The sequence below is a fragment of the Pleurodeles waltl genome, chromosome 11 (genome assembly GCF_031143425.1).
Source record: "Pleurodeles waltl isolate 20211129_DDA chromosome 11, aPleWal1.hap1.20221129, whole genome shotgun sequence".
Taxonomy (NCBI): Eukaryota; Metazoa; Chordata; class Amphibia; order Caudata; family Salamandridae; genus Pleurodeles; species Pleurodeles waltl.
Genome location: NC_090450.1, coordinates 583,610,453 through 583,628,638, shown reverse-complemented (window position 1 = coordinate 583,628,638; position 18,186 = coordinate 583,610,453). Strand labels below are relative to the sequence as shown.

General features: G+C 49.6%; 1 protein-coding gene across 5 annotated transcripts in view; it reads left to right on the top strand.

Annotated features, from left to right (window-relative positions):
• The window catches only part of ANK1 (ankyrin 1), an 869,955-nt gene that overhangs the window by 159,979 nt on the left and 691,790 nt on the right, over nt 1–18,186 (top strand). For all 5 annotated transcript variants that reach the window (XM_069214086.1, XM_069214083.1, XM_069214082.1 and 2 more), the window contains one exon: nt 18,015–18,113. In XM_069214086.1, the coding sequence (XP_069070187.1) occupies nt 18,015–18,113 (99 nt within the window). The remainder of the gene's footprint in view (nt 1–18,014; nt 18,114–18,186) is intronic.

Here is an 18,186-nt window from a genome sequence, read left to right as displayed (position 1 = left end):
AGGGTTGCCTATAAAGGGTGTCAAGGGTGCGATGTGGGAGGATAGTTTATGACGGGTCTGGACTGCGTCCCAGGTACTCATGGGTGGCTCGCAGGACTGTTGAAATGTACAGGCTGAGGAGCTGATGAGGTTTAGGTAGCCAGGGTATTTTCCAGGTGTGGATGCCAGCCACTGCCTGAACAATGAAGGGCCAGTGCTTCTCCGTTCATGGCCTGGCCCATTCCACCTTATACCACAGTTGAGCAGCCTGATAATATTGTGTTAAGTGAGGGACACCTAATCCCACCTCCTCAGGTGACAGATAGGCATGTTTTCTTGCCATCTGTGCCCTTTTGCCACTCCAGATGAAATCCTCAACATGATGCTGCAATTTAGTAAGAGCAGAAGGGGGGGCTGCAATGGGAAAGTATGCATAGCATAAAGCAGTTTTGGGAGCAGTGTCATCTTGACTGCCGCTAATCAAACCAGTCATGAGAGTATGTGCCGCTTCTAGGCAGACAGTTCTGATCTGGCCACGTGCAATAGCCTTGTGTAATTGCTATCAGCAGTGCGTCCCAGCGTTGGAAGTATTGGGTGGCCCAAGTAAGGTACTCCTTTGGGCGCCCAACTAAAGGGGAAGAGGTGCTCCAGAGGGTCGTGGTCTGTCTTAGGTAAAGTAATGTTGACAGTATTGGATTTTCGCATAGTTAATCTTAAAACCGGTAGCCCCTTTTAAATGTAAACTTTTTTCATCTAAAAAGTGAAAACGTGCAAATTCATAATTTTGGGCAAAAAAGTGACAAAGTCCCATTCTGAGTGGGACTTGGAAAAAATTTAAACTTATTCCATCAAAAAAGTGAAAACGTGCAAATTCATCATTTTTAGCAAAAAAGTGACAAAGTCCCATTCTGAGTGGGACTTGGAAAAAATGTAAACTTTTTTCATCAAAAAAGTGAAAAAGTGCAAATTTATTCTTTTTGGCAAAGAAGTGATACAGTTCCATTTTGAGTGGGGACTTGGAAAAAATTCACCTTTTTTCTTCTAAAAAGTGAAAAAGTGCAAATTCATTGTTTTCTTCAAAAACGTGCCAAAGTCTCATTCTGAGTGGGGACTTAGAAAGATATGTAACTTTTTTCATCCAAAAAGTGAAAAAATTTAACTTTTTTCATCCAAAAAGTGAAAAAATGCAAGTTCATGATTTTTGTCAAAAAGTGACATAGTCCCATGCTCAGTGGAGACATAGAGAAAATGTCAACATTTTTCCTCCAAAAAGTTAAAAAGTGCAAATTCATTGTTTTCTTCAAAAAAATGACAAGGTCCCATTCTGAGTGGAGGCTTCAAATTTCTCAGCTCCTCAATGAGTGGGGACAGTGAGGCAATGGAATCCATTAACACAATCATCATGTCATCAGCATAGAGCGCAAGCTTGTGTTCTCTGCCCCCAACCGCAGGCCCTTGTTGCTATTGTTAAGGCACACCCACTCTGCAAAAGGCTCCATATAGAGAGCAAATAATAAAGGGGACAGAGGACATCCCAGACGAGTACCCCTATTAAAGGCAAAGGGCTGGGATAGCAAACCGTTGACTCTGACCGTTGCTTGTGGTTGCTTGTAACTAACCTACACCCATCTTCAGAACCTCAACTCAAGGCCCATTTTAGTGAGGACCGGCTGGAGCTACGCCAGTGTCAAATGCCTTTTCAGCGATGACAGCGATGACAGAGGAGCGCAGTGGGGGTATGAAACCGATGAGATTTGTCTATGAAGTGACAAATTAATTTTGTATTGTCACTGCAATTACTTTCCGGGATGAACCCCGCTTGGTCTGAGGTGACTAGATGTTGCATATATGGGATAGGTGAGTAGCCAAGATTCTGGTAAAAATCTTAGCATTTATATTTAACAATGAAAGGCTGGTACGCTAAACAATAGACAGGGCCCTTGCCCTGCTTGGGGATGACTGTAATAGTAGCCTGTTGCATGGTGTCTGTAAGAATGCCGGTTTGCTAAAGGAGTTATAGAGTCTGGTTAAAATGGGTGCTAGGACAGGAGCAAAGGTCTTATAAAAGTCTGCTGTGTTGCCATCTGGACCTGGTGCTTTACCAATGCTAAGCTTTTGGATGACCTGCAGCACCTCATCGGTGTGGATGTCTTTCTCTATGACAGATGACTCAGAATCGGAAAGGCAGTTCAGTGGCAGCTGTGTAAGATAGGATTCTATGTGACTTGGCTCTAAGTGCCCAGCGTTATAAAGTGTGGTTTAGAAGTGTTCCAGCGCTTGCACTATGTGTTCATCCTGGACTACTTGGCTGCCGTGGGAGTCATCAGCTTCAACTATTGTATGCCGGAGGGTTTGTGTACAAAATCTGTGAGTCAATAAGTGCCCTGCTTTGTTACCCCCAGTGTAGTATTTCTGCTTTAAACATAGGAGGACATATTTAGCTTTGCCAATGTCTAGGGCTTTGAGCTGTTTGCGGGTGGTCCTTGGTTGCCTCCTTAATCTAATACCTCCTGGGCATTTATGTTCATTTTCTCGTGTCTTTATCTCAGTCTCTAACTGAGCTGTCTTAATCTCTCCTATCACTGTTCAGACGGGCCACTCTTGCCATGAAGTGACCAGATATCACTACTTTTAGCGTATCCCAGAGTAAGGGGACTTGGACCTCTGGAGTGTCATTAGTCTGTAAGAAGTGAGGGATAGCGGAAGTTATTTCCGAAATCATCTCTTCCTGACGCAGGAGTGTATAGTTCAGGTGCCAAGTATGGTGCTGGACTGAGGGACCCGGCAAGAGATGGTAATGGACGAGTGATCTGAGAGTGCTCCTACCCCAATGTCTGCTACTGGATTGCCTGTGTTCACGTGGTGTGAGAGGAGAAAATAGTCAATCCTTGTGTAGGATTGATGGACTGCTGAGAAGAATGTGTAGCTCTTTTCGAGTGGATGACGCAGTCGCCAGACATCCACCAGGCCAGCCTCTGCTAGCCATTGACGAAAGACCTGGGACTGTGCTCCCGCTTGGGCCGATCTTTGCGTAGACCTATCCACTGATGCATCTGGGACCAAGTTGAAATGACCCCCGCTTCCAGTCTGCTTGACTGGGGCATTCAAACCTCAAATGTTAAGCCTTAGAACTTTAATCATTGGGTAGCAAGTGTGTCTGGTTAGCTATGTCGGGGGAGATCCAAGCCCTCCCTAGTGGCATTGCTGGGGTGTGTTGCAAGTATATGTGTTTTCGACATCCAATCTAGTGTGAGCTATGTGTGAGGAGAAAATAAGATCAAACATGCAACAATTTAACTGAGTAGTTCCCTGGCTGGGAACCTTCATGGGTGATTTAAAGTAAGGTTCTGTGTCATTGGCGAAGTCCATCAATATTCCAGACACAGGAAGGTGAGCTCTGCCACCCACAGTGAATGCCTGCTGACGAGGGTCTTGCACTCTGGCCCTGCATATGTACACATTGTGCATCCACCCTGTCTTGGATCCTAGAGTAGGACCAATTCACTTAGTCGTTATCAGGGTCAGAGGTGCTGTCTCTCCTTTGTAGCTGCTGGACTAGGCGTCGCTCTAGAGCTGATGGTTTGCAAATTCTCTTCTTTTCGGTAGGCCCTTTCGGTTCCGGCGGGGTAGGAAGTCACCCCAAGTGAGCGTGCGGAGGCTCATCTGGCTTCACAAAGTCTCCAACTATCAATGGGTGCACATCTTCTGGGGTGCACAGGCTTTGTGTTTCATTGTTCCGTGATGCCGAAAGGGTGTCCCCATTTATAATCCCTTTTCCGCTTAAAAGGCCGGTGAGGGGTCGGAGAGTCCTTCGTCTTTGTAGGGTGGTGGTAGAGAGGTCCTGATAAAGTCACACCGTGATGCCCTCAAAGTCGATGAAGCTTTTATTCTGTAATGCCACTACAATGGCCTCCTTCTGCAGGTATTAATATAGGCATGTTAGAGTGTCTTATGGTTCCCCCAGGGAAGTGGGCTGGTCCTCCTGCCCTATGTGTGCCATCGAGGATGATGTCCTGGTCTGCCAGGTCAAGTGCCATATGGTGGACGAGGCGGACAATATGGTCTTCCAGCAGCGGCCTGAAGCGGGACGACCTTAATGCGTATATTACACCGCCTTGATATATTCTCGAGGTCTTCCAGTTGGTAGTTAAGGTCAGCTATTTTGTCTATAACAGTGAAAATCTCGCCCCTGTGCTCCTCCTCCTTGTCACGGGTAGCTTGTGCTTGCTGTAAGGAATCAACCCTTTGCTCCAGCTCACCAACATTGCATCTAATATCTTTAACGTCTGTTGCTAGTTCTTGTTTCAGGGACGCTATGTCATCTCTCTGTGTAGTGAAAAGGCTTTCAAGATACAATCTCGTAACTGGGCCATACATCGCTGGGGTATCATCTTGGGAGGTCGCTGCTAGGCCAGGCGTTTCATTCAGGCCATTCGTTGTTCGGTCCACCTTCTTTCCCGTGGGTTTTGCGAACATATCTTCAATGGTAGAGTCCTTCCTGGCTGAGCAGGCCATCAATATGTCATCGGAAAGGTCAATGAGGTCTTTGTATGTAGTGAAGGTGAGTCGCGGTTGGTGGGCCTCCAATTTACTGTCATTCGGGAGTCTAATTCAACGTGATCTTGTGCCTGTGTCCCGTGACTCCCTCTACTCTATCTGTCCCACCTCGTCCCACATTGCAGGACCTTTGTGTGGGAGGCACCTCTGCAAGTAGTTCTTTATCTGCTAAGTCTGGATTAAGTACTCCCAGCCTCAGCACCTGTAGGGTGCTGAGGGGCATGGGCAGGCGAGCTATGATCAATTCGTATTGTTCTTTAGCCCGGCCCACGACACCCAGAGCCTCACTGCACCCCGCGCCAGTGGCCACTGCCCAGGTGGGTCTCTGTCTAGGGGCCGGTAGAAGATGCTGCTTGTCACCTTAGGAGGCACCCACCGGGCTGATAACGGCATTAACGTGCACAGGTGTAACCTCTCACTGTCAGCACACGTCTGTGGGGCCAAAGGTTGCAATTTGTTGAGGATCCACCTGTCTATGAGTTTATTGCTATTCAGGCCTCATTGTCCACGTACCCAGGTCCCCCAGACCGGGGTCATGCTGTTGCTCCAAAATGCAGGTCTGTTTCTTCCCCACCATCCCAGTCTGTCATGCCACCCTCACTGACCTGGTACAAGTTGGCTTGTAGAGTTGCCCTTGTTAGGTCCACTGTAGCACGATGATCCTCAAGTGGATGCTACTACTTCGGACAGGCACCCTGGTTTCTTCCACTCCACACTCCTTAGTCCTCCATGGTGGGTGCCTCCCATCGAGGCCCATGTGTCAACCTCAATCCAGTCTGCGCTTCCTAGTTCAGGGGCTTCCTCCCCCTGGCATCGCCGTCTAGTTCCGCAATTCTGGTCAAGGAGGTCTGTGCTCCTCAAGGTGCACCCTCTCTGCCAGGCCCAGCTGCCTCAGGTCTCGACGGTGTGCCACTGAAAGGTAACGTTGGGCAGCTGACACGGGCACAGCGGGCGTCACTCAGGCCTCCCCACGGCCGCCGTCCAATAGGCAGCCATGGTCTTTGTGTGAAGGATGAAGTTCTATAGGAAGTCCAGGGCCTCTGGGGAGCTGTACCTTTCCGGGTGCCCACAGGGAGGCTGCCAGGCAGCTTACGCGGGAAGAGGGGTTCCCAGCCCCGGTCCACAGCCACGTTGTCTGTAAGTTGGCTGTCGGGCGGCCACCGGCCATCGACAGCAGGTGGTTCCGTCACTACCTTCCTTTGTCATTGCCTCCTCCTCTATTCCGGCGCTCAGGAAGTTCCCAATGCGAGAGGTAGCTATGGAAAACTGAGCACCTGCATGGCAGGGCTCCCACAGATGCCTCTGAAGGTCCCACTTTGAAGCAGTGGCTCGCAGTGGGCTTGATTCCTGCTAGGGCCCACCCGCAGCCTCCATCTTGGCCTTGGGTGCGCTCCGCGCCGTACGAGAATTTCTTCCCGGTGGCTCGAGAGACTACCCATGAGCCGACGCCTCACCTCCTCTGCTGCAGCAGTACGATTCTTTGTGTGGACTGCAGGCAGCCAGCTGTTGTGGGGCACAGGAACGCCGCTATTATGTATTGCAATGGTCGAGCTCAGGATCAGTGCCTCCCACCTGGGCACCATGTTGGACACGCCCCCAAGTGGAGCTTTCACGCCCCCTTCACCCAAGTCATCTTCACCAACCCTCTAATAACTGGATAGATCTTTCTCTGTCACAGAAAGCCATCAAAATACTGCCCAATCACCCTTCTGCCACTCATTGGCACGACTACTGAGAAGGTGGTCACAATGCAGCTTCACATGAAATCAGGATAATTGGCTTCCTTCAAGATTACCAACAAGTGCACAATGCAGCTCAGATAGAAGACTCCCAAATAGTGCATGACACCCTACTTGTCACTGTCAGTGATGATCCCTGTCTCCTCAGACCTCTTGGCAATATGTATTATTATTATTATTATTATTAAAATTAACCTGTCCTGTTCCACACCATCTCCTCAAGGACACACTTCATCTTTACTGTGGTACTTGATCAACGTTTTGCCTGTCCAACAGATACCTGATAATCCAAAATAACACCTCTGTATTTAAACATATATAAATGACCTGTGATTCCAAACTTTGACCCATCAGCTTTAACCTTTACATGGACCCTATAGACATTCTCCTGGTGGGCAAGGACATTAGGATTCACCATTATGAAGATGACACACAATTATGTTTGAAGGTCTTATATGGCAGTGCCATTTATAAAGCAATGTCTCACCAACATTTAATGATGGTAGTAGTAGAACTGCCTCAAGACATACTCCACGACAACAGTCTCTGCATTGGTCTTCAATTACATCAATAAAGTCTAGGCACAAGACTGGCTCATAGCAATAAACATAAACGCTCACCCTCAGCCCCATCTCACTTACAGCTCCAAATATATTGGAGGCTGTATAAGCACAAATCTCTGCTTCAAGATAGACATAGTGAATGAAGGAAATGCAGACAACCTGAGACCAGCTCCCACTTCTCTGAAAAGTCAAGCCCTACCACCTGGAGCCTGGATTCTGAACCACTGTTCAGTCCTTGCTCATGTCTCACCTAGATGTTGGTGAAATCCTCCTCAAAGGCATCCGTGGTCTCCACCTCATTCCACTGAAAAACATCCACCAAACAGCAACAAGACTCATGAGATTGTCCTTGGCCCACGCCCACCTTTCTCCCTTACATTAGGGCCCTCATTACACCCTGGCGGTCGGTGATAAATCGGCGGTAATACCGCCAACAGGCGGACGGTAATAAATATGAAATTATGACCACTGCGGAAACCGCTCAGACAGAAAGCCACTCTAACACACCGACCGCCAGGGTAAAACCAACAGGCACCACGGCTGTAAACTCCAACAGCCAGGCGGAAGACAATGTACTGCCCACAGTAACATGACACACCTCTCCGCCACCTTTTCCGGGGCGATACCAATGACATCAAAAGCCTGACCTAAACACTGCACAGAGGGGAAACAACTCACCTCTGGAGACTCACGGAAGAACTCACGGAGCCCGAGCTGCATGTCTTCCCCATGCTCTTCTACCTTTTGCTCCATTACGATCACCAACGCAGGCAAAGACGACCACGGTAAGTACTGCCGCCTAGCACACAGGGGAGGGTGGGAGGAAAAAGAGAGTGACACACACACATGCAACACGCAACACCCCCACCGCCACCCCCAACACCATACACATAACGAGATGCAGTAACATAACATATACATCCCACACCCCTCAGGAATAATGCAAGGACAACTACTATAGTGTAAAAAGGCTGTAATAAGATAAATATAGGTGAAATACGTGCATCCAAATCAAAAAAAGTATATACATATTTACAATGCAAGGGACACTGCCCAGTCCTCAATGTCTGTGGGCCACAGGGCCACATCACAAAGTCCAAGGCCCAACCTCACTCCTTCAACAACACAGAGAGAGCACTGCAGGGGCATCAGGTCGAAAATAGACAGGCACCTCAGGGGGGTGAGGAAGGAGGGGCACCTCAGCCGGAAGATGGTACAACACCACTGGTCCTGGTGGGGCCAACATGCCCTGTGCTTGGTCCTGGGGAGTGCAAGGCCACAGTCTCTCAAGTGGATGATTTGCCCACTGCTTGGTCCTGGGGAGTGCAAGGCCACAGTCTCTCAAGTGGGTGATTTGCCCACTGCTTGGTCCTGGGGAGTGCAAGGCCACAGTCTCTCAAATGGGTGATATGCCCTCTGCTTGGTCCTGGGGAGTGCAAGGCCACAGTCTCTCAAGTGGGTGAATTTCCCACTGGTTCTGGAGGGGGCATTGTGCCCAGTGAGCTTCATCCTGGAAAGGATGGGGCGAGTGGATGGCTTCTTCCACTGGTTCTGGAGAGGGCATTGTGCCCAGTGAGCTTCATCCTGGTAAGGATGGGGTAAGTGGATGGCTTCTCCACTGGTTCTGGAGGGGGCATTGTGCCCAGTGAGCTTCATCCTGGGTAGGATTGGGTGAGTGGATGGCTCTTCCACTGGTTCTTGAGGGGGCAATATGCCCTGTGATGCAGATCTTGGGAAGTGCAAGGTCATCGTCTCTCGTCTGGGTGTCAGACCCACAGGATTTGCTGGGGCCAGGCTGCACTACAGCCCATGAACGCAGGACTAAAGCTGTCCGCCAGCAGTGACGGCTGCTCAGTGGTGGCAGCGGCCGTGCTGGTAGTGGTGGGGGGAGGCTCCAGCCCTTCCCCTGCAGCCTCGGACGGCTGAACCACCATGGTTGGTGGTGAGGGCTCCGACTGAGTCCGAGCACCAGGCCTCTTGACTGGTGCCGGCCCCTTGCCCTTCCTGCGAGCAGGTGGGGATGGCTCCTTGCTCCTTTTGGCAGCAGCTGGGGACTGCTCCTTGCCCTTACTCTCAGCAGCCGGGGATTGCTCCCTGCCCTTCCTTATACCAGCTGGGGTTGCCTCCTTGCCCTTCCGTTTTGCAGCTGGGGCTGCCTTCTTGCCCTTCCCTGCAGCAGCTGGGGGTGCCTCCTTGCCCTTCCTTGCAGCACTTGGTGCAGGCACCCTTTCAATGTGGCTGCCTGGTGACCAGGATCCTCTTCCACCTGGTGTAGCTGTGAACACTACTTTCCCCTGGACTGGGTGGCTGAGGTGCTTGCCTGGGTTTTGTCCACCCTGGCCTGATGTGAGGGACGGGGGGCTAGGGTAGAGGTTAATGGTGGAGAGGAAAAGCTTCTTAGGGACATTGGGGCGGGAAGAGGGAGATGGTTTGGGAGTGTAGGAAGAGGGAGTGGTTATAGGAGGTGTCAGTCTGCTGTATTTTGGTGCAGGTGCATGGGCTGGATGATGTTGTGAGGTGGATGGCTGTTGGATGTCTGAGTGCTTGCGTTTTTGTACTTTGGGAGGAGGGGGCACAGACACAGTGGGAGAGGACACAGGGGACGTGTGCATGGAAGTGGGGGTGGTGACTGCCAGTGAGGGGCGTGTGCTGTTAGATGTGCTGGTGATGGGGGTAGTGGATGAGGATGTAGTGCATGCAGGTGTGAGTGTAGACGCACCTGGGACGGAGGTGGACGACTAGGAGGTGGGGGCCACAGAGAAGGCAGTGGATGTTGTTATGTATGCATTTGGATGGTGTTTGTGTGAGTGCCTGTGTGATGAAGTGTGGTGCTTGTGTTTGCCATTTCCACTGTTGTGTGTTGTCCTGGGTGCATGCTCATCTGATTGTGTGCTTGAGATAGGTTGGGATTAAGGGGAATAGGATTGGGCAGAGGAAGTTGTAGGGGGGAGGCTAGAAACAGGGACAATGGCTACCATCAGAGATGAGGTCAAAGCCTGGATTGATCTATGTTAGGCCGCCATGCCAGTGTGAATGCCCTCCAGGAATTCATTTGTCTGTTGCATTTGGGCTGCCAGCCCCTGGATGGCATTCACAAAGGTTGACTGCCCAACAGAGATGGATCACAGGAGGTCAACAGCCTCCTCACTCAGGGCAGCAGGGTTAACTGGGGCAGGGCCTGAGGTGCCTGGTGCAAAGGAGATGCCCACCCTCCTGGGTGAGCAGGCACAGGAAACTCACAAAGGGGCTGCTAGGAGGGCAGTGCTGGTACAGGGGATGACGGCTGTACCCGTAGATGGAGTGGTCACAGAGGTGTCCGCCACCACCAGGGAGCTTCCATCAGAGGAGGAATCTGTGTCTGAACTGTCCCCTCCTGTCTCTGCCGTGGTGCTCCCCTCGCCCTCCGTCCCACTGGTGCCCTCACCGTCGGTGGATTCGGCCTCCTGGGTCCTGTGGGATACAGCTCCCTCCGCCACCGGTGCCTCTGCTCCTCGGCCAGATGATGCTAATGCACATAAGGGTAGGGTGACAAAACAAAAAGGGGGGTGGGGAGACAAAGGATACACTTGGTCAATGGCTGCAACAACATCACCGTTGGCGTACATGACACACACACACACACAGGGAACAGCCCTACGCACTAGGCAATGCACTACCAGTCACAATGCTTGTCACCAGGCCATGGATAGGGACACCTAATGCCAATTGCAGCATACCTGAGACTCTCAGACCCCTGCCCACTAGTGGATGCCTACTAGCTTGGTTGGAGGTGTTTTTACATCAGAACCCTGCCCAACATGGGACCTACTCTGCAATGTCAGGCCTGGCCTAGGGGCACCCACAGGCCCACAACCCCCACCCGGATACCACCACACCAGGCGCTAATTGCATATTGGGGCACTGTACTCACCCCCTTGCGGCTGCTGTGATGCAACCAAGCGCTCATCCAGCTCTGGATAGGCCACCGCCAGTATGCAGGACATCAGGGGGGTCAGGGTTCGACAGGCACGCCTTCCTTGTTGGGAGGCCATCCCCAGCTGGGCCTCTGCCGTCTTCCGTGCCCAGCATCACAGGTCCTCCCACCGTTTCCGACAGTGGGTGCTCCGCCTGCCATAGACCCCCAGGGACCGCACATCCTTGGCGATGGCACGCCACATACCCTTTTTCTGATGGGCGCTGACCTGCAGGGAAATGGACACAGGGAAAGGTATTAGTCCGACCGTCCTGCCTGTTACACTCATGGCCCACCATGCCCCTTCCCATCCCCAATAGCACAGACATAGCCCACCATACATGCTGCACGCTGCCCAGGGCCCATCCACCACCCCCCCACATGAGGCCTTCACACACAGCACTCCATGCATTCACACCTCATGCATCTTACTCACGGTGTACACACCTATTGTTCTGGAGGCCCATACAGCATTCGGTACTGGGGTAGGACCCCATCCACCAGTCTCTCCAACTCCGCCGAGGTGAAGGCAGGGGCCCTTTCCCCAGTGACACAAGCCATGGTCAGTTCCAGACACAGGTCACAGCAGCACATGCAGTGTAGGTCCTCTCTCCTGTTGAAGGTCAGGTAGCAAGTGAGTGAACAGATAGAAAATGGCGGTGACGTCCGCGGTGGTGCATACCGTCACCGCCAGTGTACATCACCATTAGCCAATGTACCCCATAGGACCCAATGTTAACCAATGAGGAGATGCACTGTGATTTTCAACCGCCTCCCACAACGGCGCACAAAGTCAGCGGAATTACCTCATTTTCACCTGTCCCTCCAAACAGGACAGGCGGATGCCATTTCAGAGGGGGTGCAGGCCATGGCTCCTAACTGCATCACAGTACACATATGCACCATTTGGGCATCTCCAACAAAATACTGGTACAATCAAAACATGCAGTGAAGTGTAGTGGTTGGAAATAAGAGAAACTGACCAGCTGCTCACCATTTTGCCCCATAGATTGCAACTGCTGCGGATGAATAGGAGATTGAGACATACCCCCATGTACAGACCCCTGGTGGACTTGGCAACAGTGGAGGACATGCACGTTGTCCTCACCTATAGACTGGACAGGGCCACAATCACAGAGCTGTGTGCCCAATTCGAGCCTGACCTAATCTCTGCTATCCGTCACTCCACCGAGATCCCCCTCTTGTGCAAGTGCTATCAGTGCTCCATTTCCTGGCAACTGGCTCCTTCCAAGTGACAGTTGGCTTGGCAGCTGGAATGTCTCAGCCAATGTTTTCAATAGTGCTGACCAGAGTGTTGTCTGCCCTGATTAAACACATGCACAGCTACATCATTTTCCCCCAGGTGGAGGATTTGGCCACAGTGAAAGCTGATTTCTATGCAATGGGACGCATCCCCAATATTATTGGGGCAATTGATGATACATATATTGCTTTTGTCCCCCCCCCCCCCGGCGGAATGAACAGGTGTTCCGAAATCGAAAGAGCTTTCACTCTATGAATGTGCAGATGGTGTGCCTGGCGGACCAGTACATCTCTGACGTCAATGCAAAATATCCTGGGTAGGTGCATGATGCCTTTATCCTGAGCAATAGCAGCATCCCATATGTGATGGCTAAACTCAAGAGGCAGGGTGTGGCTAATAGTTGAGCCCTGGTTCCCACCCAGTATATGTTGGTATATGGGTATGGTGTGGGCCCCTAAGGGTTGGTGTGTGGCTAACAGTTGTCCCTCGATATTTGCTGGTGACTCTGGTTACCCCAACCTCGCATGGCTCCTGATCCCTGTGAGGAATCCCAGGACAAGGGCAGAGGAACGTTACAATGAGGCACATGGGCGAACAAGAAGAATTATAGAGAGGACCTTTGGCCTCCTGAAGGCCAGGTTTCGTTGCCTCCATCTAACCAGGTGGATCCCTGTACTACTCACCAAAGAAGGTCTGCCAGATCATTGTGGCATGCTGTATGTTGCACAACCTTGTCTTACGTCGCAAGGTGCCTTTTCTGCAGAAGGATGAGGCTGGAGATGGCCGTGTGGCAGCAGTGGACCCTGTGGACAGTGAAGATGAGGAGGCAGAGGATAAGGATGAGGACAACAGAAGTGCAATAATTCGACAGTACTTACAATGACACACAGGTAAGACAGTGTAACTTCACATTTAAATGACTGTTTTGTGTTTGACATTGTCACTGGCAGGCTGATAGTCCCACTTCTATGGCCACTCACTGTACACTTGGCATTTCTATTTGCAGATATTTGTGCCCCACTATCGTTTCTGGTGTGTTGAATGCAGCCAACTACATGTCATTCCTATGTATACATTACTGTACAGCTCAATGTTTGAACCTTGTTAAATGAATACATGCTTAAATAATTTGACATACTCCATACTTGTATTTTTTCAAACGGTGTTTATTTAAGTGCTAAGAAGTAGCGGGGAATGTGCAATGGGCTGGGGTGATGGTGGAGGAAAGTCCAGGATAGAGTCCAGTCTATTTGTATCACAGGTGCATTGCCCCAGGGGGCATAGGAAGGGGAGCAATGGCAGTTCAATGTGGACAGGGTGACATAGTGGGACACAATGGTGACAATCAGGAGAGTCTTTTTTCCTGGCGGGGGTCTTGGCAGTAGTCTCTGGCTTCTGTCTGATTTGCAGGGAACGTTTGTGGGGTGGTTCTCCTTCTGCAGGGGGAGGGGTGCTGGTGGCCTGTTGGTCCTGTGTTCCTGTCCACTAGCGGCAGCGGAGGTGGAGGGCTGTTCATCGGTTTGGCTTGTGGCAGAGGCTCGGTGGGGTGCCACTGCCTCCCTCATAGTGTTGGCCATGTCTGCCAGCACCCCTGCAATGGAGACCAGGGTAGTGCTGATGTCCTTAAAGTCCTCCCTGATCCCCAGGTACTGTCCCTCCTGCAGCTGCATGTTCTCCTGCAACTTATCCAGTATCTGGCCCAGCGTATCCTGGGAATGTTGGTATGCTCCCAGGATTGCGGTGAGTGCCTCCTTGAGAATCGGTTCCCTGGGCCTGTCCTCCCCCTGTCACACAGCAGTCCTCCCAACTTCCCTGTTGTCCTGTGCCTCTCTCCCCTGAACCGTGTGCCCACTGCCACTTACCCCAGATCCCTGATCGTCCTGTGTTCTTAGGGGTGGCCTGGGGTCCCTGTAGTGGTTGACACACTGCTGATTGACGTGTCCTGTGGACAGAGGTATGGGCCAGCTGGGTGGGTGCTGTGGTAGTGTTTGCTGAAGGGGGAGGCTCTGTGGTGGTGTGAGAGTGTGCCTCGGTAACCGACTGTCCGGAGATCCCTGATGGGCCAGGTTGGTCATCCAGATCCAGGCGAGCAGAGCTGCTGTCATCACTGTGGGCCTCGTTTGGGGAGGACTGGATGTTGCTGGCACCTCTTCTCCGGTGACATCGGCTGGGGGACCTGTGGGGATGTAAGTGAAGTGTCATTGTTTCTGCATGTGACATCATGTGCATGGGTGTGTTGCCCTCTATGGTTGCTGTTGCCCTGGCAGATTTGCCTTTGTGTGAGTTGCTATTTGGTGGGCTAGGTGATTCTCGCCAGTGTGCATGCAGTGGTGATAGGTGTCAATGCAGGTCTGTAAGGGGTGTCCATGCATTGGTGTTACATGCAGGGCTTGGTATTGAGATGAGTGGGTTGTGATGGTGGGGTATGTAGGAGATCGTGAAGTAATGGGAGTGAGGGTAAGGGTGGGGTTTTGTGATGACATGCAGGGGGGGGGGTGATAGTAATAGAGAATTGACTTACCAGAGTCCATTCCTCCTCTTACTCCTGCCAGGCCCTTAGGATGCATGATTGCCAAGACTTGCTCCTCCCATGTTGTTAGTTGTAGGGGAGGAGGAGGGGGTCCATCGCCAATCTTCTGTACAGCTAGTTGGTGTCTTGCTGCTGTGGAACGCACCTTCCCCCGTAGGTCGTTCCACCTCTTCCTGATGTCATCCCTTGTTCTGGGGTGCTGTCCCACAGCATTGACCCTGTCCACGATTCTCCGCCATAGCTCCATCTTCCTAGCAATGGATGTCTGCTGCACCTGTGATCCAAATAGCTGTGGCTCTACCCGAATGATTTCCTCCACCATGACCCTTAGCTCCTCCTCAGAGAATCTGGGGTGTCATTGTGCTGCCATGGGTGTTGTGTGAGTGGTGTGGGTGAGAGTGTGTGGGGTGATGTGTTGGGGTGTTTGATGTAAGGTGCGTGGATGGTGTATAGATGAAGATGTTAGGTGGCTCTGGTTGTGTGGGTGCTCTTGCTGTATGTCTCTCTGGTGGCAATTCTTTCTAGTCATAAAGGGTTGTGGGTACTGTGGGTGTGTGTTTTAAAGTGGTGTGGGTGTGGTGTGTGTATGTGTGTCAGGTGTGTGTAGTTTGAATTGTCCAGTATGGTGTCGTTTTGTGTGTGTGTATTTTGAGCGCAGCGGTATGTACCGCCAATGATTTACCACCATTGAATGTCCGCCGCGGTGATTCGTGGGTCATAATGTTGTGGGCTTAGTTCTGTTTGGCGTAACGGTGTGGGTTTGGATACCGCCAGTTTATCACTGACCTTTGTGCTGGCAGAATTGTGTGTGTGGCTGTATAGTGACGGATTGGTATGTGTGTGTCATAATATGCTTGGCGGTTATCCGCTGCTGCAGCGTTATGTTACCGCCAATGTCATAATGAGGGCCTAAGTCTGACGCACTTTTGGGATTTGTTGCGTCAAATTCAAAACTGTGTCCACCAGGACATCACAATACTGGGAGATGCCATCAAGATCTTCTGGGGTAAACACACGTAGTTAGGATATCATGAGGCTTGAGACAAAGAAAAGAAAGAAGGAAAAGCTCTAATACAGGGATTTTGTGCTGTGAAAAACAACTAGAATACAACCTTTCATCATCGTCACTTTCTTTTTTAATCTGTGCCTCCCAATTCATAGTAGCAGTTAACCATGTTCATTTGCACATAAGTTCTAAATTCCACGGAAAACACACCGGCCAAACCTCTGAAAAGTGTTTTCATTTTCAGCGTCTGCGAATGCCTAGACAGGTGAAAATAATTAAAGCATTTCTCTTGCTAAAACGAGTCCAACGTTCTGTGTTCAAGCACTGTGTGTATACACATTTGAAATTTCTAGTGCTGGAAAAGAAGTCCATCCAGCGCCTTTCACAAAAGGCCTGACTGGTCCAACAATTCACTCTTGCTCCTAGATGTCCCTCATGTCACAAGCAAAAGACACAACGGGATATTTTACATTAACACTAATTGTAAGCATCTCGCAGACGCACCTGTATTAACAATGTACACGATTTTGCTACAAAAAATGTGCGGATGAGATTTCAGCAAAATACTAAAAAAAGGCAGCTTTCTGTGGTAAAACGGAGTCTTGGGGACAAAGCAGGGTACAAAAATAAACAATTGCAGCGTTTGAAGAGAGCCGGCCTCCCATCCCACATTTAAACAAAACATTATCTGAAACGAAGTCCAAATTTCAGATTACTCAAAACCTAATATCAGCCACTCAAATTCTATTGCTAGATGGGAAAAGTCTCAAGAGCTGCCAAGAACTGTAAATGAACCAAACACAAAATATATATAATCATGATTCAAGAGCCCATACACACACGTACATTGATCATGCAGCAGTGACCATTTAAGGAATGCTTTTCAATCACCACTTTAATCCACGAATTCAAATGAAGGAGTTCCCAGGGCACAGGATGCATGTAGCTAAGTCGATATCACTGAAGGAAACTGAAATGAAATTTCTACTATGTCCAAGACGTTCCACAATTCCAAAGTAGTTCTCATTATTCCTGAAATCCGCATTTATCTACATTGCCTCTATTCACACCGGACCAGCTGTGTGAAGGATTGATTTCAGCTGCAAGAACAGCCAAGCAGCTTCACCTTAACTACATGTTAATAGCTTAATACGTTAATAGACATGGTTGTTTGTACCATATTGCTATTTTCCAAGCATCATGTCAAGGTAAAACGCTTTCAGTAGTAACACAGAACCCTTGGACTTCTCTAGTCAGCAAGGGAACTTGGCAGCAAGATGTGATCAGTCTCCATCTCTAGTGGTCCAGGGTTACTCATCCTCTAAGGTGGTATTAAAATTGAAATTGCAATTGCATTTATATAGCACTTACTACCCCTGACAAGACTTCCTGGGTAGTAAAGTAATTTATGCAGAGCATGTGGCTTTAGAACAGCACCAAGCTGCAACTATTGTTGTAGGTAAGTAAACTGTTTCTAATTAATAAGTAATCAGACCGTTACAGACATTCATGACTCATAGGTCACATGGGTAATGCCATTATTGACTCTCAGGTTCCCCTCACAATAGAAGTATTCACTTGCACCATACTCTGAAGGGATTGATAACTTACACCAACCCCTGGTGCCATTACTCACTCATAGCACCCATTGAAAGTATTACTGAGCCACAGCCTACCCTGTCATGGACTCAGAGTGCATACTAATAATGGCACCATTAACTCACATGACATGCTGTGGTCGTGATCAACTCACAGCATATCCTGAAATCATCACTGACTCACAGCATGACTTGCTAATGTCACAACACAGTCTACCAATATCATTGTTGACTCATTACACTAGTCAACACTGATTCACCAAACACTAATGATGTCATCATTGATTCGGAAAACACTCTGATCATGTATTGATCGCACAAGTGGAAATCATCTTTGATTAACAGCAAATTAAGATGATAGCATTACTGTTTTTAAGCACACGGTAACAACGTCATCATGTAGCTAGGTCACACCCCCACTTTGTCTCGCAGCACACACTCAAGTCATGAATAACTCATTGCAACTGCTGATGATTTCATCTTTTAGTCATATTGCCCTGAATGTCTCCAATGATTCACATCAATGGGGCCACTATTGGTAACCACCCAATGTGTATTGAGAATCATTGCTTCAAAGTGTGTGTGGATCTCATCATTGATGCACAGAGCATGCTAATGTCATCATGTAACCATATCAAACTTAAATGCCCTGTATGACTCACAGTGTATAGCAATGACATTTTTGAAGCATAATATACAATGATGTCACCTTTGTCACAGACCATACACTATTGTCATTACTAATGTGCTATGTATTCTGACAGTATCACTATTGGTTATCACTCAGTGGATTTTGACACTGATATGCCTCTGTTTTTCTCCCTAGAATGGCTTCACACCGCTGCACATTGCGTGTAAGAAAAATCATATCCGTGTGATGGAACTACTTCTAAAGACAGGGGCATCCATCGATGCGGTCACAGAGGTACGTCTTTTGCACCCCTCTTCTTAGTTCTTGCTCCTCCCACTGTAGCCTTTGCCTACTCTAACCATATCTG